The 27,164-nt window shown below is 53.7% G+C and overlaps 1 protein-coding gene across 1 annotated transcript in view; it reads left to right on the top strand.

Moving 5' to 3' along the window:
• Positions 1-27,164, top strand: part of hmcn2 (hemicentin 2) — a 46,927-nt gene that overhangs the window by 871 nt on the left and 18,892 nt on the right. Inside the window, 38 exon segments of the mRNA XM_084694751.1 lie at positions 1,199-1,269; positions 1,547-1,705; positions 1,895-2,017; positions 5,749-5,920; positions 5,999-6,105; positions 6,194-6,314; positions 6,572-6,835; positions 6,939-7,083; positions 7,539-7,660; positions 8,374-8,649; positions 9,120-9,261; positions 9,569-9,696; positions 10,228-10,341; positions 10,873-11,031; positions 11,206-11,400; positions 12,993-13,088; positions 13,247-13,374; positions 13,567-13,711; positions 14,350-14,462; positions 14,966-15,125; positions 15,285-15,386; positions 15,389-15,443; positions 16,984-17,111; positions 17,419-17,670; positions 18,700-18,783; positions 20,575-20,766; positions 21,083-21,213; positions 21,421-21,568; positions 21,682-21,808; positions 23,117-23,274; positions 23,535-23,813; positions 23,957-24,102; positions 24,196-24,346; positions 24,500-24,724; positions 24,865-24,978; positions 25,090-25,277; positions 25,569-25,665; positions 25,914-26,075. Of these exon segments, the coding sequence (XP_084550877.1) occupies positions 1,199-1,269; positions 1,547-1,705; positions 1,895-2,017; positions 5,749-5,920; positions 5,999-6,105; positions 6,194-6,314; positions 6,572-6,835; positions 6,939-7,083; positions 7,539-7,660; positions 8,374-8,649; positions 9,120-9,261; positions 9,569-9,696; positions 10,228-10,341; positions 10,873-11,031; positions 11,206-11,400; positions 12,993-13,088; positions 13,247-13,374; positions 13,567-13,711; positions 14,350-14,462; positions 14,966-15,125; positions 15,285-15,386; positions 15,389-15,443; positions 16,984-17,111; positions 17,419-17,670; positions 18,700-18,783; positions 20,575-20,766; positions 21,083-21,213; positions 21,421-21,568; positions 21,682-21,808; positions 23,117-23,274; positions 23,535-23,813; positions 23,957-24,102; positions 24,196-24,346; positions 24,500-24,724; positions 24,865-24,978; positions 25,090-25,277; positions 25,569-25,665; positions 25,914-26,075 (5,679 nt within the window).

The following is a 27,164-nucleotide window of genomic DNA, read 5'->3' as shown; positions in this document are numbered from 1 at the left end:
TCTCGCCTCTGGTCCAGGCTGGAGTGGTGGGAGGCTTGAGGGCTGTGAGGCTGAACACTGTGAGGCTGAACACTGTGAGGCTGGGGCCTGGGAGTTGTGGGGCTGAAAGGCTGGAGGCTGTAGTCCTAGGTGGAGAGAGGCTGGGGGCCGGAGTCTGAGGCTGGGGGCTGGGGTGGAAGTGGGGTTGCTGCTCAACTCGACACACTGTGTCTCTGTTAAACATGCCGTGCCTCTGGGGTCCTTGTAAACTTCTAAGATTGCAAAGAAACTGTGTGAGTGACAAAGAGGTGTGACACTGCCAGTGTTTTTACGGGCCCCATGGCAGAGGAAGAGACAAAGGCTTAATCAAATGCATAGAAAGACAGTTTGAGAGATAGCGGGGCTGACTGACTGAATAAGGACAACTTGACGCATCAAACACCCATATCACAAACACAGACACACACACACAGACACACACACACAGACACACACACACAGACACACACACACAGACACACACACACAGACACACTCAATCATATTGGCAGCATCTACCTTCTGAACCTCAGCACTGTAATCAAGGACTGCTAATCTATACACCACAAACAATGTGTCCTTTGTGTGTTGGTTAATGTTTACTGTGCCCAACATCTAGCCTCTGAAGGCTTGGGACTCCCCACAGCTGTAGGAGGAGAGGAAACAGACATCGTAGAGACAAAGTAGAGCAAAGTAGCACAGCGGTAAACAGAGCTAACGAGAACTCATTAGCATGTCATCGAGGATATCACACTCCTGTTCGGTGTCTTCCAAACACATGAACACGCAATTATGTGGTGAAGTCGTATCCAGTAGAAGGGGATGACAGATATTGTCCAAAGAGACTGGAAATGCTATGGTGCATGTGCCTTGGAGTGGCAATAAAACGAGTGGCATTTGGGCTCTGTGTTTAACAGATGTTTTGCCTGTGCCCTTCTGTTTAGTAAAGTCAATCTGCCAGTTTTGAACTAGGTGTCGAACTACTCCGAGGCAACAGCAAAGGCTTTTGTGTGTAGTAGGAAGATTTTCCTGGCTCTTAAAGAAGCACTTTCATGATTTAAAGCCCATCAAACATCTGTTCTAGACACTGTAACTAATCCACGTCCTGTGATGACGCTTTGATTGGCCGTCCATTGATCATGTGTAACGTTACCTCTGTCTGCGCAATGTTTCCACTCAGACATCGGCCCGGTGTCCATCACCACTGACCCCAGGAAGTTCCAGCAGGACCTGCAGGATCTGTTTGTCCAGGTGTGTACCACCAGCAGCCACGTGCAAAGGCCTCTCAGATTACAGGTAGACTGCTACGCCGTGTACAGAACGCTGTACACGGCATCGAGGCGTGCTCTGTGCTCCGTCTAGACGGAGGTTAGGTTTGTTCCATAGACCCCCCCCCCCCCCCCCCCCCCCCGCGCGCGCGAGTTCCTGATCCAGACGAGGAACGATGATCAAAGTAGCTGGGTAGGGCCTCGGGGGCTGTGGTCGGAGAGGGGGTTGTGTAACGCTTCTTGCCCGCGTGTTCCCTCAGGGTGGAGGAGACTGTCCTGAGATGAGTATAGGAGCCATCAAGAAAGCCCTGGAGGTCTCCCTGCCTGGCTCCTTCATCTACGTCTTCACGGACGCCCGGGCCAAGGACTTCCGGCTCAAGAGAGACGTCTTGCAGCTGGTGCAGCTCAGACAGTCGCAGGTAGAGCAGGCCACAGGCCTCAGGTCCAGCCAAGGCTGCTCCCCTTCATACCGCACACTGCGAAACACCACTGAGACCGTCTAATCCTGCTTGAACCACTGGAACCAGAACGCCTTTTGGTGGGATTGGCTGTGTTGATCCGTACCCTGTACCCACTGTGTGCACCCTGCCTTCCTCCTCTCTCCCCAGGTGGTGTTTGTGCTGACCGGGGACTGTGGCGATCGCTCCCAGCCGGGGTACCGTGCCTACGAAGAGATCGCTGCCACCTCCTCGGGACAGATCTTCCACCTGGACAAGCAGCAGGTCAACGAGGTGAGGACTCGTTTTAAAGGAGTGAAAAAAAAGAAGAAGAAAAACCTGAACATTTTGAATTTTGAAGGTTTTTGTGACGGGGTTTACAGTTGTGGATGCACCGTCGACGGTGTTGTGAGAGCTGAGTTGCTCCTTGACATGGTCTGCAGCGTGTAATTGTATCTGAGCCATGGAAGCCAAAGTCAGCCCGCCCAAGTAGTTCCCTGTCAGACTTTAAACAAGCCAGCTTCCTCTCAGAGAGACAGTGGTATCCTGCGCGTCGACACAGGAGATGGCTGGGCTGGGCCGAGGGCTGTGACACGATCCAGCTCAGTAGGACTGTTCACTCCGGCCCACTGAACCCCTGAACCCACTACTGATTACGCGCGCTCGCGCACTTGCGTAGGTCTGCTTTATTTAACATCATTTGAAGTGTGTAGGGCCAGGTTCCGTTGACCTCCTGTATAACCTCCATCTATTTCAGAGGAGTGCCTAAATGTCATGCCCGTGTGGCAGTCCCTTACTGGGTCTGACGCAGGCTGGGGTTTGGGGACCTCGGTTGGCGGTCCAGCTGACAGCAGTCCTCTCTCACACCCTGACCCCCAGTTGACCACAGAGTGCCAGACCAGGCTGGAGTGCGTTATGAATGTTCAGCAGTGACCCAAGTCACATGTGTAATTCCCCGGCTGAATCTCTAGCTGACTGCAGTAGACACAGGTACTAGAACTGAGAGACACATTCATACGCAACAGCGTAGTCGTTGATAAGTCCTGGATGGCTGTTATTTAATGTATATATCAAAATTATTTTATCCTTAAAAATCACCTTCGCACCACAAAATCAAACTTAAATCTTCACTCTTAACACGAGCTTAGGCAAATCAAATATACACCGTTCTTTTGTGGTCTCTGAGAAAAGTAGAGGGAAAACAGACTTATTTTCTTCTCTAATCCCAGGATATGATCTGTCATGGATAAACTCCCCACCACACACATACACACACACACACACACACACTCACTCACAGCTGCCCTGCTGAGCTGGCTCCAAATCCTCACACAACAGCCCATTGTGTGAGTTGTGTGCACATTTCAACTGTCTGTAATCTAAAGAGATCTTCCAGTCAGCCGTGAACCCGCAACAGAACACTGGTGTGCTGTCTAAGACTGGACTCAAGCTTGGAGTCTTTCAGAGCTTGGACCTAAACTCAGTTTGGAGTTTTTCTAAGATCGGACCAAAACTTGGATCATCCATATTCCTGTTGGCTGTTGTCAGCTCTCAGTAAGATGTGAGCCATGAAAAGCTGCATATCCTGAATCGAAAATGGCTTCTTACATCAGCCTGGGTTCTGTATGTAGAACAGATGATATTGAGACAGGATATGATGTCAAGAGTTACGGCTGCAGCCTCTTATCTACACTGGCTGCTTAAGATCACCTTGGCTCAACTTCCTCGTCCTCCAGAAACATGGATAACTTTGTCCTGAGTATTCCCAAAGCAGGTAGACTCAGTAGTGAGGTAAAGGAACAGCAGTGTTCCGAACCAGCGAAGCTAACCCCAGTTAACCTGCATCCCCTATCCTGTTCCCTGTGCTGTTGGAGAACAATGTCTGTCTCTGTTGCGAGTCTAGCCGCAACTCTTACACACAGGAAGACACATGTGGTCGACCCTTCCCTGAAGATGTCAGAGGATAAGACCAGGCAGGTGTGTTGACGTTCATATTGAGGAGGCGAAGTGGTCCCATCTGGGAGTGATTTGGTCTAATGGCTTGGTTCCTGGCACCCCATTGCCCCGCTAACACTGTCTGGGATGGGTTTTAACCTCAGTTCTGGGGGATACTGACCCCTGTCTGTTAGGTGTCTGGTTTCCCTGTCTCCAACGCTATGGCACAACCACCACTCCTGGAGGAGCAATGTGATGTTCTGAAGGAGCAGGGGGAGGAGTCTATGGAGGAGCAGGGTGATGTTCTGAAGGAGCAGGGGGAGGAGTCTATGGAGGAGCAGGGTGACGTTCTGAAGGAGCAGGGGGAGGAGTCTATGGAGGAGCAGGGTGATGTTCTGAAGGAGCAGGGGGAGGAGTCTATGGAGGAGCAGGGTGATGTTCTGAAGGAGCTGGACAAGGACACCTTAAGACAAGCTCTGTGGGAGGCTAAAGTAGCGGGGTGGGGGGGGGGTTACCCCAGCCTCAGCTGACCCTGTGATTCTCAGCTTCCCTTCACGCTTCCCAGAACAGGACGAGCTTCTTCCTGACACAGCGCCTGGTGTCTCTTCAGCTGAGACCTGCCGGATGAGGTTTCAAAGACCCTTAGATCCCCTGGCCTCTCCCTCAGCCTCGAGGAGGCCACGGAGGGAGGGAGCGAGGGAGGGAGCGAGCGAGAGAGGGAGGGGCAGCATGTTCTTGAGAACACACCTTGGCTCCCGGACAGCAGTGAGGTTGGTCTCTGAAGCCTGGCCTGTTGTCCTTACTCGGGCTCAGATCCCAGGCCTCCTCTGCCCGGGCGCGGGGATGAAATGGACCCCCTCCTGCGGCAGATGTAGGTCATCCCGAGCGGTTTCCTGCTGGACTGGGAGACAGAGCTACACATGTGGCAGCTGTTTCCAGTTGTAAAACGTTCCAGAAACCAGCTGCTGTCAGCACTGATACACAGAGCAGAGAGGCCTGCTAATTAAATTATCAAAGGCTCGGCCCTGGCCCAATTCTCTGTGTTACTCCTAAATATATTAAGATTTGTTGCATTAACCTCCGTCCAGAGGGCTTACTGCTGCAGTGCTCTTCGGATGCTTCATTATGGAAACGATGCAGCCAAGATGTCTAAGGACCATCAGAACAAACCTAACACAAGGCCCCTGATGCTTGTTAAGGTCTAAGACGATGGAAAAGAAAGAGTCCGGTTGCTGAAACGAGACCCCGAGCTCTAATTCAGCTAGGTTCTCCCCCTGAAGAGAGACCGACACAGTTGATTTAACCCTGTGTCTGCACACAGTCCTTTCACCTCTTACGGTGGAGCACATTCCAACGATATTTTCAGAATGGAATAGCCCACCGCTCAGTAGAGGGAAGAACCGCACTGCGATGTGTGTGACCAGGCCTGGGGGGGGATCTGCTGCGGTTCCGCTCCTCATCGTTCCTGCAGAGGGATAACTCGACCCTCATCTCAGAGCGTGACGACTGCCTGGCTTCTCATTCAGACCGCTCGCAATCAGCTATTTTAAGCCCATCCAATTTCAATGTTAACATAAAGCGCCCCCCCCCCCCCCCACTGACCCCCCCCCCCCCACTGACCCCCCCCCCCCCCACTGACCCCCCCCCCCCCCAGACAGGGGAGCCTGAGGATTCAGTACAGCCAGGACCCTCTATGACAGGAACTCCTCTGGAAGCTCACGCTGAACATGGAACCCAAACTGGACCTTATCTTACTGCCAGTTTATCTCTTGTTTATGGAGGATCCCAGGGAGACAAACGTCAGCAATAAAAGAATGTCCGGAGACAAAGAACAGCTTGCAGGGCGTGTGTGTGGTTGTGTGTGTGTAAGTGTGCTTGCATGTGTGTGTATGTGTGATATATCTGTGCATGTTTATGTGTGTGTTGTGTGTGTCATGTGTGTGTGTGTTTGCGCTCGTCACAGCCACATCCTTCCCGTGCCGTGTCCGTGTCGCGGTCCCCCAGAGGGGACGGCACAGCGGTCCCAGAGCGTCCGTCCAGCTGTGCTCTAAGTGAGGCTCTCTGTGCTCCGCCCCTCTTCTCCTCTCCAGGTCCTGAAGTGGGTGGAGGAGACCGTCCAGGCCCTCAAGGTCCATCTGCTCTCGTCCAATCACGACAGCGCGCAGGAGAACCGGTGGGAGGTGCCCTTCGATCCCAGCCTCAGAGAGGTCACCGTGTCTCTCAGTGGCCCCGCCCCCCAGATCCAGCTCCAGGACCCCCTGGGTGAGTCTCCGGCCCCCTGGTGTAACCCTCCTGTCGGACCGAGAACAGGATGTTGACGTGTGTGAGTGTGTGTTCCAGGCCGGACGGTCGGCGTGGAGGAGGGGCTCACTGAGCTTCTGAACATCCCCAACTCTGCCCGCGTCGTCAACCTCAAGTTCCCACGGCCGGGAGCCTGGACTCTCAAGGTAACCCCTGACCCCTGACCCCTGACCCCCCACACTCCTTCTCTGTAGTATGGTGCACGCTGGAACAAGTGAGTTTGTCTTTCCCCAGACAAGCTGCGGAGGCAGGCACACTCTGAGGGTGACGGGAGTCAGCAAGCTGGACTTCAGAGCCGGGTTCTCCAGTGTTCCTGTCTCTGAGTTTAACCACACGAGGGAGAGACCGATAAAAGGTGATTTCTGTTTCCACATGGTTTTATATCATCACACACATGATCTATTATAAGAGAACTGTATATGTACATGTGTATTGAAGTTTCACATGGATACGTCATTATGGCTCTGTGGTGGAGTATTTGACTGCAGATTAAGATTCAAGGTTTGAATTCCTCCTCCTTATGTCGCTCTAGACAATAGATCACTAAACAACGTGTGGGGTTGAAGTGTTTTGCCCGAGGACACAACGTCATTTTGGTATGTGGTGTTCCAGGCGTCCCTGCCCACGTGCTGCTGAAGTGTACGGGCCTGGAGGCCCCGGGCCTGCTGAGCTACGTGGAGCTGGTGTCTGGATCAGGCCGCTCCATCCGCACGCTCCCCGTGCCCCTGCCCTCTGACGGGGGCCAGCGGGGTCTGTGGGCCCTGCCGGAGTTTCGGACCCCCTCCCAGAGCTTCTTCCTCAGGGTGACGGGCAAGGATGAGGAGGGGTACCGCTTCCAGAGGCTGTCCAGCGTGTCCTACACCAACATCATCCCAGGTAGGACTCCTCCCCCTCCCAACTCCACCCCACCCCTGTGGTCACCTGAGTTCCAGTCAACCTCTGACCTCTGACCCCTGTCCCCCCCCCTCCCCCGACACAGACCCCCCTGCGGTGAGCATGCCCACTGCGGTGAAGGGTTTTTACATGCAGCCCGCTGTGATAGGCTGCTCCGTGGACAGCGACGTTCCCTATAGGCTGAGGTTCACCAGGGGCGGGCTGACCCTCGGGGAAGAGAAGCAGTTTCAGTGAGTCTACTTCCTGTGTTGGACGTGTCTTCCTGTTTGTTCCTGAACTTTAGACTTCCTTTAAGGAATCCACATTCACCGACTGTTACGACAGATAATGAGGTAACTCTCTGGGATTGGTGTGCTGTTGCCACGGCTGCAACACATCAGTGTTGACAATGCCGGCTGCATTTTATTGATGCATCAATCAGGAAAACGGGTATACACAAAAGAGTCTGTGTACATAACACATTTCACTATGTCATCTTGGAAACAAAATTAAGAACGCCTTTTTTTCCTTTCCCTGACGCTCTGTTTTGAATTACATCCCCGAACCGTTGAACAATCTCAAGCGCTTGTTGAAAGGTATTTCTGTTCCATGTGCCAGCCAGGCTAACGGTGTGTGATCTCAGACAGGGTTCCCATGAGCACTCTGCCGGTCACATGACTGATCAGTGTTGACGATTGGCTCCCAGGTTTTCAGCCAAAGCATCATGGGAAATCCCCCAGGCCTCAGGCGATGACGAGGGAGCGTATGAGTGTGTGGCTCAGAGCAGCGCTGGGCTGGGCCGAGCCCTCACACAGCTCACGGTCAGAGGTATGTCAAACGCACACACACACACACACACACACACGAACACGCATTCGCTTACCCGGAGACTCGCTGAACACAGACTTAGCTGAAATCCATCCCAGAAATCCTTATCTCCCGCCCAAACACCGTACTGTAAGAGCCGCATCAGACGATCTCGTAGGTGTGGTGTCTCACCATGCTCACTGTGTTCCCCCCTGCTGTCTCTCCATGCTCACTGTGTTCCCCCCTGCTGTCTCTCCACGCTCACTGTGTTCCCCCCTGCTGTCTCTCCATGCTCACTGTGTTCCTCCCTGCTGTCTCTCCACGCTCACTGTGTTCCCCCCTGCTGTCTCACCACGCTCACTGTGTTCCCCCCTGCTGTCTCACCACGCTCACTGTGTTCCCCCCTGCTGTCTCACCACGCTCACTGTGTTCCCCCCTGCTGTCTCACCACGCTCACTGTGTTCCCCCCTGCTGTCTCACCACGCTCACTGTGTTCCCCCCTGCTGTCTAACCATGCTCACTGTGTTCCCCCCTGCTGTCTCTCCATGCTCACTGTGTTCCCCCCTGCTGTCTAACCATGCTCACTGTGTTCCCCCCTGCTGTCTCTCCATGCTCACTGTGTTCCCCCCTGCTGTCTAACCATGCTCACTGTGTTCCCCCCTGCTGTCTCACCACGCTCACTGTGTTCCCACCTGCTGTCTCACCACGCTCACTGTGTTCCCCCCGCGACACAGAACCTCCTCCGGCGCTGAAGGCCCCCGTCAACGTCACCTCGTCCGTGGGCAGCACGGCCACCCTGTCCTGCCAGGTGGAGGGGTCCATGCGGCACAACCTGACATGGTGGAGGCAGGGGCGGGCCCTCCTGGCCCGGGAGGGCAGGGTGAGACCGCTGGGGGACGGCTCTTCCCTGGAGGTGAGCGGGGTGAGGCTCCAGGACGCGGGGGAGTACCAGTGTGTGGCCACCAATGCCCACGGAGACAGCAGGATCTCCTTCTGGCTCCTGGTCCCAGGTACGGTGCCTCCGCAAGGCATTCATCTGCTGGAACATTTAGCCAGGCTGGCTTCCTCCTTGAGACCCTTGTCATCTGGTTTCCATCTCAGCCCAGCCCCTCCCCCTCCCCCTCCCCTCCCCTCCCCACTCCCCCCACACCCCCTCACACACACACCCCCTCACACACACACCCCTTCTATTCGGTACATGGACTTGTTTCCAGTCACAGCATGTTACTCATCAGCCAGATTTATGTGCGAGACAGAAAAAAAAAATGGTGGTTTCTATCATGGCCATACTCTCAGACGCTTGTAACGTGTTTGCAAACGACCGGACAAATGTGGAACATGCCTCTCGCTGTGATGTAGCCCTGATGACGTCAGCTCCTTGCCAGCCCGCGGCCCCGTGTGTCAAAGCTGTGCCGCAGCTCTGACACCAGAGCTGTGACCTGGCCCTGACTCACCATAGCACTCCTGTTCCTCCCTGCAGAGGCTCCCTCTGTGGTGATTCAGCCCCAGGGCCAGGCCTTCTCTCTGGGGGACGAAGTCCGGCTCGTCTGCTCCGCCTCTGGATCCCCCTCGCCCCAGCTCTTCTGGAGTCATGGAAACCTCTTCCTTAGTCATCGTCCGAGGTACGGAAACCCTGCCCTCTCAACACCTCCAGGAAGTTAATGGTTTTACCCAACGTGCATGTCAGATCCTGTCGGCCCCAATCCTTAAGTGTTATAATCTCAACAACACAAAAAACGACTTCCAGACTTCCAGTCTCTGAATGTTTCTACTGTACATAACATATTCAAAAGAAATCAGCCTCAAGCCATCCTGAAATGCGTTTGGAAAAGCAGGGACTGTAGTGATTCATTGAGACATCTGTCCTTTCCATTATATATATAAGATCAACAACCTGTAAGTCCCTGATGTCGGTTTGATTTGATGCAGATTGACTCTGACCCAACAAGGAGTCTTGACCATCTCTAACGCCCAGCCTCAGGATTCTGGGAACTACACATGTCTGGCGACCAATGAGGCTGGGACTTCCTCCCAGTCAGTGACTCTGTCATTTGCAGGTAGGAACCCAGGAGCTGAGAAACACTGTTCCACACGGAGTTGAAAAAATGCATTTGTTTAGCAGACGCTCTTATCCGAAGGGACGTCCATTTAAACCTGCAGTCTCCTAACCTGCAGTTTAATGGCCATGTAACCATGGCAGCCTCTCCTTAGGGTGTACTGGGGTTACACTTAGTTTTCTCCGCGAGTTTCATTTTGAACAACATAGTATATCCGTCAAGATACCCAGCGACTGGCTGGGTGCAGCCCCTCAGCGCCAGCTGTCCCTCTGCCACCGTCCTCTCTGACTGACACTCCCTCTCTCTGTTGACGCCCAGGGAGATGTTAGTCAGCTCTATATTTAACCTGATGCTGGCCCCACTGTCCAGTCCATTTGAATTCATTAAATTCACATATTCTGGTATTTTTATCAGGTGTCGAATTGCCGGGATGTCTGGCCGTATGGTGGGTGATTCGAGTCTTTGAGTCACGTTTATGAGTATAGCTCTGTGTGTGTGTGTGTGTGTGTGTCCCCTTCCTCTCCCCTGCAGAGGTCCCCCGCGTTGCGGCTAAGTTCAAGGTGGTCCTGGTGGCTGTCGGAGGGGACGCCACCCTGCAGTGCCTCGCCACAGGTGCCCCCCCTCCCCAGCTCCTCTGGTTCAAAGGTAACGACTGCCTGTTCGAGAGAGAGGGAATTGTGAAGGATTCCGTGGGCATGTGCCGGAGGGATAGCCTTAACGAGCCATGCGCGCGTGTGTGTGACTCTTGCTGTGTGTGTGTTGGGGTGTGTGTGTCCTGCTGTGTGTGTGTGTGTGTCCTGCTGTGTGTGTGTTGGGGTGTGTGTGTGTGTCCTGCTGTGTGTCTCTTGCTGTGTGTGTGTGTGTCCTGCTGTGTGTGTGTGTGTGTGTCCTGCTGTGTGTGTGTGTGTCCTGCTGTGTGTGTGTGTGTGTGTCCTGCTGTGTGTGTGTGTGCGTGTCCTGCTGTGTGTGTGTGTGTGTCCTGCTGTGTGTGTGTGTGTGTCCTGCTGTGTGTGTGTGTGTGTGTGTGTGTGTCCTGCTGTGTGTGTGTGTGTGTGTGTGTCCTGCTGTGTGTGTGTGTCCTGCTGTGTGTGTGTGTGTGTGTGTTTGTGTGTGTGTGTGTCCTGCTGTGTGTGTGTGTGTGTGTGTGTGTGTGTGTGTGTGTGGGGGATGTTCCAGGGGACTTGCAGGTGGGCTCCGGGCCGTTTGCTGAGCAGGATGTGGAGCGCGGCGTGCTGCTGATCCGAGGGGCGCAGGTGATGGACGCCGGACGCTACAGGTGCGAGGCCCGCAGCTCCGCTGGGACGTCCTCGGACACCGTCGCTCTGGAGGTCGGAGGTGAGGGGGGGGCGGCCATCTTGGCCTCGCTCACACAACGCTCACATCAACAGGGACGACAGACCGGCTCGGTGTCTACGTCAGGGCTGTCGTTTCAGCACAGCTCGACTTAGTCCCAGGAGGTTGGTGCTTGTGTTGGAGCTCACGCGGGCGTGCTGTTCTTCCTCTCATCAGAGGGACCTGTGTTTCACGAGGCGCCGGGGGACATCGCGGCCAGCGTCGGCGAGAACGTCACCATAGCCTGTGTCGCCAGGGGTTTCCCGTTGCCGGCGGTGACGTGGCGGAGAGAGGACGGCAGGCGGGTCCAGACCAGGTCTGGTAGCCAGGGCGGAGCAGAGAAGCTGGCGAGGGGATATCTGCAGATAAAGAGTGAGTTACACACCCCTCACCTCTCGTCTCACCCACTGCCTCCCTGGTCCTCACAGCAGATTGGCCCTCCTGTGGGTTTGTCTGACTGGCATTGCTGAGATTCCCTGAATGAATATAAACATGTGTATATATAGAGAAGGTGGAGCCCCCCCCCCCCCCCCCCCAGATAAGATTCAGTAAACGTTTTCTTAAGAGTGTCAATGTAACCCGATCGTCTTGGCTCTGCTTCAGGAGTGTCGGGTTTTCTCTCTCTCTCTCTCTCTCTCTCTCTCTCTCTCGCTCTCGCTCTCTCGCTCTCTCTCTCTCGCTCTCTCTCTCTCTCTCTCTCTCTCTCTCTCTCTCTCTCTCTCTCTCTCTCTCTCTCTCTCTCTCTCTCTCTCTCTCTCTCTCTCTCTCTCTCTCTCTCACCCCCCTCTCTCTCTCTCTCTCTCTCTCTCTCTCTCTCTCTCTCTCACCCCCTCTCTCTCTCTCACCCCCTCTCTCTCTCTCTCTCTCTCTCTCTCTCTCACCCCCCTCTCTCCCTCTCTCTCTCTCTCTCTCTCTCTCTCGGCGAGGGGGCGAAGGGGCGAGCCAGGCCGGTGGAGAACTGAGAGAGAGGTGGTTGGGTTTGGGTCCTTGTGTACGCGCTGGACAGCTCTTGGCTCATGTCTTGTCAGAGAACAACAGACCCTAAACATTTATGGGCTGTGTTTTGTTTTATTGGAGTAGCACCAGTAGTATTTGCATAGCACATCTATAGGCCCATCTGGGCTGACCTGATTTGCTCAACCTGCAGCAGATGGCTGGTGTTTACCTAGCATTAAGAAGAAATGAATACCCTCGCCATGGGCTGTAAACATGTCAGATATGTAAAGCTTTCCTCAGATATGACCCCGGCCCTACTCTGCTATTTACCTCATCCCCCATCTCCACACTGAACTCGGGGCTGCACAGATCGGTCTTCATGCGATCTGAGCCGAATCTGCTTCTTAGGAAACACCGTGCACATGGGCACAGCTGTAGCACATTACACCCAAATTTGTATGTTCACGTTTTGACTTATACAAATGGCTTGATAATTCAACACATTTAAATAAGGTACGTTTTTGAGCTCTGGTCCAATATGTTTATCTTGTACGTCATCACTTGTATAGTAAATGTATACACTATACACTTATAAATGTATAGATGACCTTTCTCATATTTAGCTCTACAGGACTCTCTTTGTCCTCTCTATACATATGTGCAGACGATACATATAGTTGAACAATGGATTTTGGTGTTTCAAACTCCATTGACACTGTATGACTATGTTTAGCCTGTGGTCTGCTCCTCTCTCTTACCAACCGTCTCTGGAGGAGGGGATCCCTCTCTAAATTGCTCCTCCCACGGTTTCTTCCATTTTTTCTCCCGTTGGGAGTTTTTCTGGGAGTTTTTTCCCTGTCTTCCTTGAGGGTTTAGGTTGGTTGAGGGGCAGTTTTAAGGGCGTATGTGAAGCCCTCTGTGGGCAATGCTTGCGTGTCAAAAGAGCTATCCAAATAAATGTGATTTGATATGTGGGGGAATATGACAATTAATATGACGGTTCTAACTGACTGTGTGTGTATTTGCAGGTGTCTGGCTGGATGATGAAGGTCTGTACATCTGTGAGGCTAAGAACCAATTTGGGACTATCAGGACCGAAGTGAGCGTCTCGGTAACTGGGCTAGGTATGGCCTAGATCTCCCCTCTGCTAGTTCCCCTCACAACCAGCGGTCTCCACGGAGACCCGTCTGATAATAGCTGATATGTATCCTCCTCTGTTTACCCAGCTGCTGGAGTTATATCTGGGTTGTATCTAGATGACATCCTCCTATTCGTTCCTCAGAGCCCCCGGTCCTGGCCCATGGAGCCCCCGTCCTAACCACCAGAGTGGGCCAGTCTCTCAGTATCCCCTGCATGCTGCTGGATGGAATCCCCCTGCCTGAACGCCACTGGACCCACAACGGCAGACCAGTAAGAATGGACAAATTCGCCTGTTCTCTTTGTGTTTCATTGTTATTTTAAGTGTTCATTCGGAAAACGCTTTTATTCTGAAATTCGATAATCAGTCAAGCGAGCCCATTCCCAGCTATACGGGGACGGATGTGTCCCATAATATGTCTGGTTGCCGTGGTCGCCGTAACGCCAGCGTGTGCTCCCCTGTAGTTGCCGCTGAGCGGCCGGGCCTTCCTGCGGAGCGACGGCAGCCTTCACATCGAGAGGACCGCCCCAGGGGATGCTGGGAGTTACGTCTGCACGGCGGTGAACGTGGCGGGCTCGGTCAACATCTCCGTGAGCCTGGAGGTCCACGGTGAGAGCTCCACCTCCTCTTTGCCATAGCTCCGCATCCTCTCTGTCAGAACTCCACCTCCTCTCTGCAATAGCTCCGCCTCCTCTCTGCCGTAGCTCCACCTCCTCTCTTCAGGAGCTCCGCCTCCTCTTTGTCAGAGCTCCGCCTCCTCTCTGCCGTAGCTCCACCTCCTCTCTTCAGGAGCTCCGCCTCCTCTTTGTCAGAGCTCCACCTCCTCTCTGTCAGAGCTCCGTCTCCTCTCTGTCAGAGCTCCGCCTCCTCTTTGTCAGAGCTCCGCCTCCTCTCTGTCAGAGCTCCGCCTCCTCTCTGCCAGCTCAGGGCCGTCCAGGGTCCACCACATGCAGACATGCTCTGTAGACATGTTAACAATGTGCTGACTGTGGAGAAAAATCCCATGTATCAGAATTAAACCTCCGGCCATCCTAATACCCACAGGCTTCATTACCGCCTGCCATGTTAGTGAAAGGGCCTTCTTTGTTCCGTACCCTTAGTGATGGAGGCCCTGATGAAGGGTCTTCATCGGGTTGTAATGAAGACATGCCCCCTGGTCTGACCTCTGACCTCTACTCCCGGACCCTGGCTGGGTGTCCATGTCGTAGAGACAGCTGAAACACGGTGGATGTGCTCTCCTTTCACAGTGCCCCCTGAGATCAACAGCGGCCCGTACGACTACACAGCCAGCGAGGGCGTGGCCATCACCCTGTCGTGTGAGGCCAGTGGCGTTCCCATGCCAACCGTCACCTGGTCCATGGTATCGTCTGTTCGGCTTCGTTCAAAGGCAACATTTCACAAATGACTGTTTAGACCACATTCCCTGAAATTATTTTCGTAACTTCACACATAGAAATATCCTGGTGACTGCTGTTATTGTTAATCGGTCTTAAGATGAATAGCCAATGAGATCATATAAATCAACTGTAAACAAATGTAGCTGTACTGTTTTCCCTTTATCATTTTCCTCTAGTAGGGGCATGCCTTGTGCTCTCTGCCTCGTGCATTCTGTCTAGCATGTTTCTGTCAGGCGATATTGGCGCTGTAAAAGCCACCTCGTTAAAGAGGATAAGTACAGTGTGTGCCTACCTGTTTGTGCTTCAGTTAAAGAGAGAGTTTCCAGAGAAAGAGCTCTGTAATTAGAGGCGTCATCAGAAGTGAGTCTCTGAACTTGTAGCGTGTTACTGTACTGTCGCACGACTCCAGTCCTCACACTGCTCTCCCCTCCCTCCCTCCCTCTCACCCGCCCCCCCCCCCCCCCAGGGTCGACAGGCCTTGCCCGAGGACAGGACCCTCTCCCAGCCAGACCAGGCTGGCCACCTCCACCTCCCCAACCCCACCCTCAAGGATGCAGGCGTCTACACCTGCACGGCCAGCAGTGCTGTGGGCTACACCAGCAGGGAGATGCAGCTCAGCGTCAACAGTAAGGAACACACAATCCTCACCAGGAGAAAACCCCTCACAGTTTGAGAAATGCCGATTCATGGCCTCGGCCGAATACGTAGACATTTAGTAAACTGAAATTAAATACCTAAAAATGTCAGATCAGTTAATGGAGCCTTTACTGTTTTCTCTTCCTCAGCCAAACCTAAGATAATGGGGGTGAGCGGTCATGGCAACACGGTAACCATGGCTGCAGCGGTGGGATCCGAAGTGGTTCTCCCCTGTGAGGTCCAGGGAAGCCCCTCCCCCTGATCACATGGACCCGTGACGGACAGCCCATCCCTCCAGTCACGGCGTGGTGAGAAGAAAAACGCCTCTACAGCCCCCTTTCCAGACCCTCACTGACCTGCTCTGCTACACCACCCACCACCAGACCACCAGTCCACCACACCACCACACCACCACACCACCACACCACCAGACCACCACCACACCACCACACCACCAGTCCACCACACCACCACACCACCACACCACCAGACCACCACACCACCAGACCACCAGACCACAGTCACTGCATGGAGACGAGGGCAGGGAGAGGACTGGAGTCTGGAGAGGGAGGAGGAGAGGGAGAGACATGCGTGAGGCCAGGAAGGGATGTGGGTGAGGGGAGGGAGGGAGGGGGGGAGGGATCGGGGGGGGAGAGAGGCACGCCAACGAGACGAGAGGAAGAGTCTGTCCCGTTTGACGTTCGGTCCCCTGTGGATCTCCTGCCATAAAACAACATGTTGACTCTTTACCATGCCTGTCTGATGAGAATAGCACACCTCCACAAATACCCCCCTTATCCTGCCCCCTCCACACTCCCCTCCCCCAACACTACAGCCCAGCCAGGGAGACCAGAGGAAGCTGATAATACCTCAGCATGTCTGTCCCCCCACCCCCTCCACCACTGCCACTGGCCTTTTGGAGAGACATTAGGCCAAGCTGGACTCCCCCTCCCTCCTTCCCACAGCCCAGCTTGGGTCTTCCTCCAGGGTCAAAGGAGCTGCTGTCAGCCCAGCCTGAGTTAGGAGAGCTGGGGAGACCTCCAAGGGTCAGGGCGACTGGGACTACCTTCACGATCCACTGGGCTGGGTCTACCTCCAGTGTCAAGGAAGGCTGGATATACTGCCAGGGGTCAGGACTCCTCGGGTCTGCCACCAGGAGAGCTGATGTCAGCCCCCTCTGGCTCTCCCAGGGTGCTCCAGCCAGGCTGGGGTCAGTCTGTGTTCACACAGGTGCTGACATCAGTGTGGGGAGGAGAAGGGGCTGGCTGGATGGGGCTGGCTGGATGGGGCGGGCTGGATGTGGACGGGCTGGATGGGGCGGGCTGGATGTGGACGGGGGCCTCTGGTCCCCTATGAGGGTTCTGCCCTGACCAGGCCCTGACATACTGCTGGTGCTACGGGCTGGAGGAGAGGGCAGAGGGAGTTTAGAGCTCCATATACCGTGTTGAAATACAGAAGTCTTTGTGTTTCCGGGCCTTTCCACTTAACACGTGTCATTGTTGTAAGTTAGTTGCTTAGGAGACACACTTATCTCAGATAAATCCACGTCTGTGTTTAGATAGTGGTCGTATCTGTTTATGAAGCTGGACAGCTTCTGAAGCAGGTTTTTGCCATCAAGTTAGGATGGATTTTCAGTTCTCATTACTGACATGCCTAATTATGAATGCATGGACACAAGTACAACACCAAGGTACTCGCACACACACACACGCACACACATGCACACGCACACACACACACACAAGTCTGTCCTAACGCACCTGTTAGTTTGGGCTCACACTAACACATATACAAGCTTGTAGATGGTAACTATGTATTTCTGACCCCTGACCTCTGACCCGTCCCCAGGTTCAGTGTCCTTCCCTCTGGCTCTCTGAAGATCTCCGACGTGCGTTTGAGTGACAGTAAACGCTACACCTGCTCAGCGGCCAACCCAGCAGGGAACGTGTCCCTGAGCTATGACTTAAACATCCAAGGTACCCCTCCTCTCCAGGCCTGAGTGCTCATTCAGGCTTCGCCAAGTCTGAGGCTGAACATGTCAACATTTACGTTACATCCTATCCCTTTAGCAGAGTTGGGTCTGTTATATTCAGGGGTGTAGGTCACTTTTTGGGATGAAAATGACAGATGTCCTCCACTCTTCTTATTACTGTAAGAAAAGTATATTTAACGTCCGCAACCTTAAAAAAAAAAAGAGAAAAACTTTCCAAACCCACATTTGAAAACAAACCTGCGTCCCTGGTTAGATGCATTGTGTTTTTTTGTTGTTTTTTTTTCCCTCAGCCAAGCCCAAGATCCAGGCGGGGCCGTCTGTGCTGAAGGCTCTGATTGGCCAGACGGTGACCCTGCCGTGCGTAGTCCAGGGGGAGCCCCGGCCGCTGGTCCGCTGGTTCCACGACGGGCGCCCGCTGGAGACCAGGGACGTGGCGGGGCTCAGGATCCAGAGGGCCAGCCTGGCAGACCGGGGAAGCTACAGCTGTGTGGCGGAAAACAGTGCTGGGCAGGACACCTTGCTGATACAGCTGGAGGTGCTGGGTGAGTCCACAGAACCAACCATCAATCAGACACTTTACCTGCACCATCCATCACATCAGACACTGTACCTGCACCATCCATCACATCAGATACTGTACCTGCACCAACCATCACATCAGATACCTTGTCACCACCATACCAGCACCAGATCACCTTGTCACCCGCATCAGTACTCCCCACATACTGCTGTACACATCATGTCAGACTAAAAACAAACTCGTTTATTGGGAGGTTCAGTCCGTGTGATGATGTTGAAATGGGTTTGCAGTGTCGCTGGCTCATCACAGTAGGGCATACGAGGTTTTAGTCATAAGCTCAAAGTCCAGATTTCCCTGGCTGACGACCAGAGCAGACAGGGACAGCTCAACCCAGGAAGCTTTGGGATCTTCTGAGGATTAGTTTTCTGGAGGCAGAACCAGCATGGTTAGAGAGGATCGAGGACCGTGACAGACTGACCTCTGTGCTAGCTGATCAGTTGACCGAGCTGCCCTTTGACCTTGAAGGTCAGGGCTGGGTGAGGATGGTCCCAGAGGAATCCGGGACGCGGGGTTAATGAGGGAGCAGAGTTCAGAGGACACATGAGTCATCATGTGAGGGCAGAAAGAACAGTGTTCGTCTCACCTCTCAGATTAACCCTTTCACTAACGCTCTGCCTAAGGCTAAACTAGACTGGAATCAGGCCGTTACGCACTTAGAAGACTTAGATACGTCGTTAGGACGGTCGTTACTCACTAAGTTGGAGCTGGACTCGTATGACCCCTGCCGTAAGACAAAGCTAGCCCTGTGTCTATTGTCTAATGGTGTTAGCGACCCTTCCCTATCCAACCACTTCCTGTTTCATCAGATCTAACCACTTCCTGTTTCCTCAGATCTAACCACTTCCTGTTTCCTCAGATCCAACCACTTCCTGTTTCCTCAGATCTAACCACTTCCTGTTTCCTCAGATCTAACCACTTCCTGTTTCCTCAGATCTAACCACTTCCTGTTTCCTCAGATCTAACCACTTCCTGTTTCTTCATTTCTCCACAGAGGCTCCGTCCTTCGCCGAGGCGGGTGATGTCGTCATGGAGTTAGTGGCTAACAGCCAGGTGCTCATCCCCTGCCCTGCTCAAGGTACGACCCCGATAGGGATGAGTCACTGGACGCCGTTTCCCAGCACACTGTTCCGTACCTTCAGCCCCTCTCTTACCATATCGCCTATGGCTATAGTGGTCAAAGCCAAACCCCCCCCCCCCCCCCCCCCCCCCCCCGTCAGACCGACGGAGTGGTTTCTTCCAGGCTTGCTGCTGTAGCGTGTCGGCGAGGACGAGGTAGAACTCACCACAGTTAGGGGGAGGGACGGCTTCATCAGAAGACTTGGCCCCGGGGAACGAGCGTGTGTTTATTTACATCTGTGCCGTGCATTCATTCATGTGTTTTAGCGCCCTCCCTCACCCCCTCCTGACAGGGCGAGTAAATAGCTGTTGTTTGTGTGGGGGCCTCGCCATGGTAACGGGGACATATTTGGGAAGGTGAGGAGAGGGTGCGCTACGTGAAGCAGCAGCTGGAAGCATGCTCGCCCGCCCCCCCTCTCCCGCCTCCTCCTCCTCGCCGGCCCACATCTGTTTTCCTCTGCACTGGGCCAACAGGGAGAGGAATCCTAATTACAGGCCGCTGCTGGAATAACGTACAGAGAACGTCTGCAGGGATCTTCCACACAGGAGAGGAGGAGGGAGAGAGGAAGACAGGTTACTCCAGTCCTCCTGTAGCCCAAGCAGACAGACAGACAGACAGACAGACAGACAGACAGGCAGACCGACAGACAGACAGACAGACAGACAGACAGACAGACAGACAGACAGGCAGACCGACAGGCAGACCGACAGGCAGGCAGGCAGACAGACAGACAGACAGGCAGGCAGGCAGGCAGGCAGGCAGGCAGGCAGGCAGGCAGGCAGGCAGGCAGGCAGGCAGACAGGCATGCTATACCTACACATCCATAAGGACAATGATGTCCACCAACTACAAAACTATAACTAATTACTGTAATTATAACAACATCACTATAATTATGTTATAATTGTATATGTAGATATTATATGTTCATGGCAGAGGTGAAGCTATGCTTGGTGAAATCTAAATAGACTCAAAGACTTTAATGATATAATTTAACGTCTAAAACAGAACATCTGCCTGCATTTCCTCCCAGCAGTGATGTCATAAATTAGAGTCAGAGCTCTCAAACTGTAAACATGTGCTCTGCGTAGGAGTGGCTGACAACAGTGCCTCTGGTCTCTCGTGTCGTTTGGGACGCGTTATGACATTAGTTAAGCTTCTCCTAAGCTTCTCTGTATCTCTTGGCCGTGTCTCAGCCTCTCTCTGGTGGACCAGAGAGAGACCAGGACCAGAGTGTAGTCCTCACAGACCTCCTCCCCTTCCAGCCCCCCCAGGTTTCCCTGCCCCCCCCTTTGCCTTCCTGAGTAAAGCTACAAACACATCTGTTTTAGAAGCCAGAGAGAACACACCAAATGCTTTGAACCACAGCCTCAACCCCCTCTTGCTCTCGCTGCCTAATCCCTGACCCATTATCCCTGTCATAAATCGTTACCACTTTAAGTCAGACGTCGTACGGCGACGTGTGTTTGTCATAGGTGGGGTGTTCCAGGACCTTGTGGTGTCCTTGCTCAGACACAGAGAGGACTCTGAGGAACTATTTTGGCAAGGCTTCCCTACTTCCCCCGCTGTCCAGCAGATAAATGTAGAGCTGGCATCTTTCAGCCTGGGCTCCTTGCCCGCTCAGGCCTCCTGAAGAGAGGCAGAGCGACTGCAGTGTGTTTTATCTTGGTCGACCAACGGTCGTTTGAAGCCTTCAGGTGTGTTCACCCAGCTCCCTGTCCTCTCTCTCCACCCCCCCACCCCCCACAGGTTCTCCTCCAGCCAAGGTGCGCTGGTTCCGGAACGGCTTGGAGATACACGCCGAGCAATCAGAGCTCTCCGTGACGGCGGACAGCTCTCTTCTCATTGGCTCGGCGTCGGCCAGTCACAGCGGAGACTACAAGTGCGTGGCCACTAACGAGGCAGGATCTGCTGAGAGGAAGACGAGGCTGAAAGTGATTGGTGAGACGTCATTAACAATCACATGTCCTCTGAGGCCTGAACTCAAACAGGAGTTTGTTCTCCAGGGGATGGTTCCCAGGGTTCCCAGCCTGTTGTGACTGCACATGACATACTGTCAGCTATATATCAGTGACCTCGAGGAAGTTTGTCTTGCGCACATCATTTACAGGCTTCCCCAACAGTGCAGAGAAGTTAGACTTACAGAAAACCAGATATAAAATGAAACAATTTAAACAATAGTTTTGTTTACAGTGTACAGCATTTATCTAGTAGAAAATACACTGATGGGATTAGCCTCTCTTCTGCTTCCGTCCAGTTCCTCCAGAGATCCAGGATGATGGACAGGCCTTGAACCTGACCGTCACCCTGAAACAGCCCCTGACCCTGGGCTGCGACGCTTTCGGCATCCCCTCCCCCTCCATCAGCTGGAGCAAAGATGGCCGTCCTGTAAGTCACCTGCTCAAGCCTACACAAAGGGTTACAAACATGATGCCTTCTCGCATTCCGTAGTCGATCCAGACATACCTCCGGGACTCAATTGTATCCTATAACGGGGAGACACCTAGTGGCTGCTTGGCCAATTACAGTCCCTGATCAATTGCCTCACCGGTTCTGGCTGTGTGCTCAAGCCTCCCTGGTTCTGGCTGTGTGCAGGTGGCAGAGTTCCCTGGAGTGTACCTCCAGAATGGGAACAGACTGCTGAGGATCTATAGGGTCCAGGCAGAGCATGCTGGACAGTTCTCCTGTGCAGCACACAACAGTGCTGGAGAGGCGCGGAGGAACTACAGCATACTGGTGCAAGGTGAGACTTGATGACACTTAGGACCCCTAGATTAGGGGTCACATGCAAGGCAAGTTATATACATTGGATGATGCACTTGTCTTGTTGACTTTTGGTGTGTGTGTGTGTGACAGCTCCACCAGTGATCTCTGGTACCACAAGGCTACAGGAAGTGGTGGTGGTGTTGGGGCAGGAAGTCGAGTTCCAGTGTCGGGTCAGCGGGCATCCAGCCCCCGGAGTGGAGTGGAGCCGCGATGGAGAGTGAGTCATCTGTTCATACAGGCTGGTTAGACTGCTATGAGACTGAGAGAGTGAGTCATCTGTTCATACAGGCTGGTTAGACTGCTATGAGACTGAGAGAGTGAGTCATCTGTTAATACAGGCTGGTTAGACTGCTATGAGACTGAGAGAGTGAGTCATCTGTTCATACAGGCTGGTTAGACTGCTATGAGACTGAGAGAGTGAGTCATCTGTTCATACAGGCTGGTTAGACTGCTATGAGACTGAGAGAGTGAGTCATCTGTTCATACAGGCTGGTTAGACTGCTATGAGACTGAGAGAGTGAGTCACCGGTAATACAGGCTGGTTAGACTGCTATGAGACTGAGAGAGTGAGTCATCTGTTAATACAGGCTGGTTAGACTGCTATGAGACTGAGAGAGTGAGTCATCTGTTCATACAGGCTGGTTAGACTGCTATGAGACTGAGAGAGTGAGTCATCTGTTCATACAGGCTGGTTAGACTGCTGAGACTGAGAGAGTGAGTCATCTGTTCATACAGGCTGGTTAGACTGCTATGAGACTGAGAGAGTGAGTCATCTGTTCATACAGGCTGGTTAGACTGCTATGAGACTGAGAGAGTGAGTCATCTGTTCATACAGGCTGGTTAGACTGCTATGAGACTGAGAGAGTGAGTCATCTGTTCATACAGGCTGGTTAGACTGCTGAGACTGAGAGAGTGAGTCATCTGTTCATACAGGCTGGTTAGACTGCTATGAGACTGAGAGAGTGTCAGCATCTGTTAATACAGGCTGGTTAGACTGCTATGAGACTGAGAGAGTGAGTCATCTGTTAATACAGGCTGGTTAGACTGCTATGAGACTGAGAGAGTGAGTCATCTGTTAATACAGGCTGGTTAGACTGCTATGAGACTGAGAGAGTGTCAGCATCTGTTAATACAGGCTGGTTAGACTGCTATGAGACTGAGAGAGTGTCAGCATCTGTTAATACAGGCTGGTTAGACTGCTATGAATCTGAGAATGAGTCAGCATATTTTAAAACATTCTTCTTGGTCTGCCATGAAGGACAGTTATGCTCATCCCTCCCTCCCTCCCTCCCTCCCTCCCTCCCTCCCTCCCTCCCTCCCTCCCTCCCTCCCTCCCTCCCTCCCTCCCTCCCTCCCTCCCTCCCTCCCTCCCTCCCTCCCTCCCTCCCTCCCTCCCTCCCTCCCTCCCTCCCTCCCTCCCTCCCTCCCTCCCTCCCTCCCTCCCTCCATGCTTGCCTCCCTCCCTCCATGCTTGCCTCCCTCCCTCCATGCTTGCCTCCCTTCCTCCATGCTTCCCTCCCTCCAGAGTGCTGTCGAGCGATGGAGACCCCCATGTGGACTTCCTGGAGCAGGGCCAGGTGCTGAAGGTACGCTCCGTCAGGCAGAGAGACCAGGGCCTGTACCAGTGTCTGGCCAGCAACAACGCAGGAACTCAACAACGCCAGTTCAGACTCAGTGTACAAGGTAAACACCTCGTTGCGGTACTGTTCAGTAATACTGTCATGCAGCCTTATCTGTACCTCTACGGTGTCTTCCTAAATTTCTTTCCCCTCCCTCCCTCCCTCCCTCCCTCCCTCCCTCCCTCCCTCCCTCCCTCCCTCCCTCCCTCCCTCCCTCCCTCCCTCCCTCCCTCCCTCCCTCCCTCCCTCCCTCCCTCCCTCCCTCCCTCCCTCCCTCCCTCCCTCCCTCCCTCCCTCCCTCCCTCCCTCCCTCCCTCCCTCCAGCCCCCCCCTCCATCCAGGGTAGCAGTGACTCCTCTAATGTGTCCGTGGTGCTGGGGTTCCCCACGGTGCTGTCCTGTGACGTGGAGGGCTCACCTGTGCCCAGTATCACCTGGCTGAAGGACAGCCAACCCATCGTGTCCAGCGCCCAGCTCACCTACACGCAGGCGGGGCGGGGCCTGAGGCTGGGGGCGGCGCGGGGCGACAGCGCTGGCCTCTACACCTGCCGCGCCTCCAACCCTGCCGGCTCCGCCCACAAACACTACACAGTCACTGTCCTGGGTGAGACAGAAGACCGTTGATGCGGTTGAAGCTCATTGTAGAAGCATGGGATTAACAAGAAGACAGAAAGTCAAGTGATTCTGAACACGACGGTGTTGAATTCGTTTCTTCATGTTCTTCTTTCTGTCTGCTGTTTGGTTCAGTCCCTCCCCAGATCGAGGCAGGGGAATCGACGTTGCTCAGCTTCGGTGCCAGAGAGGAGAAAGTGAGGATTAACGGAACATTAACCCTGTCCTGCCTGGCCAAAGGCTTCCCCGAACCCTCCACCCAGTGGTTCAAAGATGGACAGGTGAGGGTTCGCCTCTCCAGGTCCTCCCTGTGCACTAACTGAATGCTGTTGAGACGAGATGTCAGTGAGGGCTGTTGGTGTTCTGTTTCCTAGTTACTGAGAGGAAGCTCCCAGGCCGGTATCCATGCCGACGGTCACCTTCTCCACATCAGCCCTGCCATGCTGTCCCACGAGGGCCAGTACACCTGTGTGGTGACCAACACAGCCGGCGAGGACAAGAGGGACTTCCATGTCACCATTCAGGGTGAGTGTGTGTGTGTGCTTCAGGGTGTGTGTGTGTGCTTCAGAGCTGTTCAGCAACACATCTGTCTGTGTTTGTCTGTTTGTAATTCCATATAACATATCCGTGCCGGTCTGTGTTTATGTTTGTGTTATTGACACGTGGTCCTCTCTCCAGTCCCTCCCGTCTTCCAGAGGGTGACCCCGGGCTCTGCAGCCTGGGGTCTGGGAGAGGAGGAAGAGGAGGAGGACACGGAGGAGGGGATGACGAAGAAGAGAGAGGTGGTCCTGGGTCATCCTGTCAGCCTGTCGTGCGAGAGCAACGCCATCCCCCCGCCCCGCCTCAGCTGGTACAGGGAGGGCCGCAAGCTGACCTCCGCCGACGGAGTCGTACTACTTCCAGGTTAAAGGAACTCCTTCCTGTTTGCTAGTCCAATCGCATTCTGCCGTGGTGTATTACAACATGGCTGCTTGACACGGATGCTCACGGTGGGGGGTGTACCTTGTGGGGTGTGTGTGTGTGTGTGTGTGTGGGGACCTCAGGTGGACAGGTGCTGCAGATCTCCCGGGTGCAGAAGGAAGATTCTGGAAAGTACACCTGTCAGGCAGTCAACGAGGCCGGAGAGGACCGCATGACTTTCGACCTGGACGTGCTGGGTAGGAACAGCATGACATGGGCGTCCATTGACATTTTCTTCGTCTAGTCAACGCTTGTATTCAAAGCGAGACGATCGTCCTCACCTGTAGTTTCTTTGTGTTTTTGGCTAGTTCCCCCCGTGATCGCTGGGGGTGTGGACTCCTTCATGGAGGAGGTGGGGGCGGTGGTGAACACCACGGTGTCACTGCTCTGTGAGGTGACGGGCCACCCGGAGCCTGCGGTGTCCTGGCTCAGGGACGGCCAGCCAGTACGCTCAGACACGCACCACCTCGTCAGCCAGGACGGCACACTGCTGCAGGTTAGGAAACCAAGAGCGGGTGGGAATCGATTCACGTACATTTGTGAATCGATCTGAATCGCTAGCAGACTGAATCGCAATTCAAATGTGATTCGATTCAATTTTTTCCCCCACCCCTAGAAACCAACCAGTGTGTATGTACCAGTGTGTAAATCCTTGTGTGTATTAGCTGGTGTGTGAATGAGCCCGTGTGCGTAGGGTGGTGTTGAGATGCTGTGTGGTGCGTGTCTTGTCAGATCCTCAGCGTGCGTAGGGTGGTGTTGAGATGCTGTGTGGTGCGTGTCTTGTCAGATCCTCAGCGTGCAGGTGGCAGACATGGCAGGCTACGTGTGCGTGGCTGAGAACAAGGTGGGCACCATGGAGAAGCTCTTCAGCCTCACTGTGCAAGGTGAGACCCAGCCCTTCCTCTCCTCCTGACCCTCTTAACCCCCCCCCCCCCCCCCCCCCCCCCCCCTCTATTGCAGGAGAGATGCCTCCTCATGTAGCATCGTGTCATATAACCTGTTCTCATAGAGGCCTTTTCAGATTAGGGCCGCATTATTTCACGTTCGCGTTACTTGACCTCCTCTGGACTAGCATTCGTACTGTGAGCCGTTTCTGGATTCGACGTGAGCGAATCCATGTTGTGGTGTGCAGTCCCTCCTAGGGTGCTGGGCCGGAGGGAGGAGGATGTGGGCGTGGTGGAGGGTCACATGGTGTCCCTGCTGTGTGACGTCCAGGCCTACCCCCCCCCTGAGATGACCTGGACCAGGGATGGAGAGCTGCTCCAGTTCAGCTCCGGCATGCACATCTTACCGGGTCAGAGCCCACACAGCAACACACACCGCCAGACCATAACACACACACACACTCTAACCCTGACCATAACACACACACAGCAACACACACTCTAACCCTGACCATAACACACACACAGCAACACACACTCTAACCCTGACCATAACACACACACAGCAACACACACTCTAACCCTGACCATAACACACACACAGCAACACACACTCTAACCCTGACCATAACACACACACAGCAACACACACTCTAACCCTGACCATAACACACACACAGCAACACACACTCTAACCCTGACCATAACACACACACAGCAACACACACTCTAACCCTGACCATAACACACACACAGCAACACACACTCTAACCCTGACCATAACACACACACAGCAACACACACTCTAACCCTGACCATAACACACACACAGCAACACACACTCTAACCCTGACCATAACACACACACACTCTAACCCTGACCATAACACACACACAGCAACACACACTCTAACCCAGACCATAACACACACACAGCAACACACACTCTAACCCTGACCATAACACACACACAGCAACACACACTCTAACCCTGACCATAACACACACACAGCAACACACACTCTAACCCTGACCATAACACACACACAGCAACACACACTCTAACCCTGACCATAACACACACACAGCAACACACACTCTAACCCTGACCATAACACACACACAGCAACACACACTCTAACCCTGACCATAACACACACACAGCAACACACACTCTAACCCTGACCATAACACACACACAGCAACACACACTCTAACCCTGACCATAACACACACACAGCAACACACACTCTAACCCTGACCATAACACACACACAGCAACACACACTCTAACCCTGACCATAACACACACACAGCAACACACACTCTAACCCTGACCATAACACACACACACACTCTAACCCTGACCATAACACACACACAGCAACACACACTCTAACCCTGACCATAACACACACACAGCAACACACACTCTAACCCTGACCATAACACACACACAGCAACACACACTCTAACCCTGACCATAACACACACACAGC

This window comes from Hypomesus nipponensis, chromosome 28 (genome assembly GCF_054491055.1).
Source record: "Hypomesus nipponensis isolate SF chromosome 28, ASM5449105v1, whole genome shotgun sequence".
NCBI lineage: Eukaryota > Metazoa > Chordata > Actinopteri > Osmeriformes > Osmeridae > Hypomesus > Hypomesus nipponensis.
This window is presented reverse-complemented; position numbering and strand designations above follow the sequence as displayed.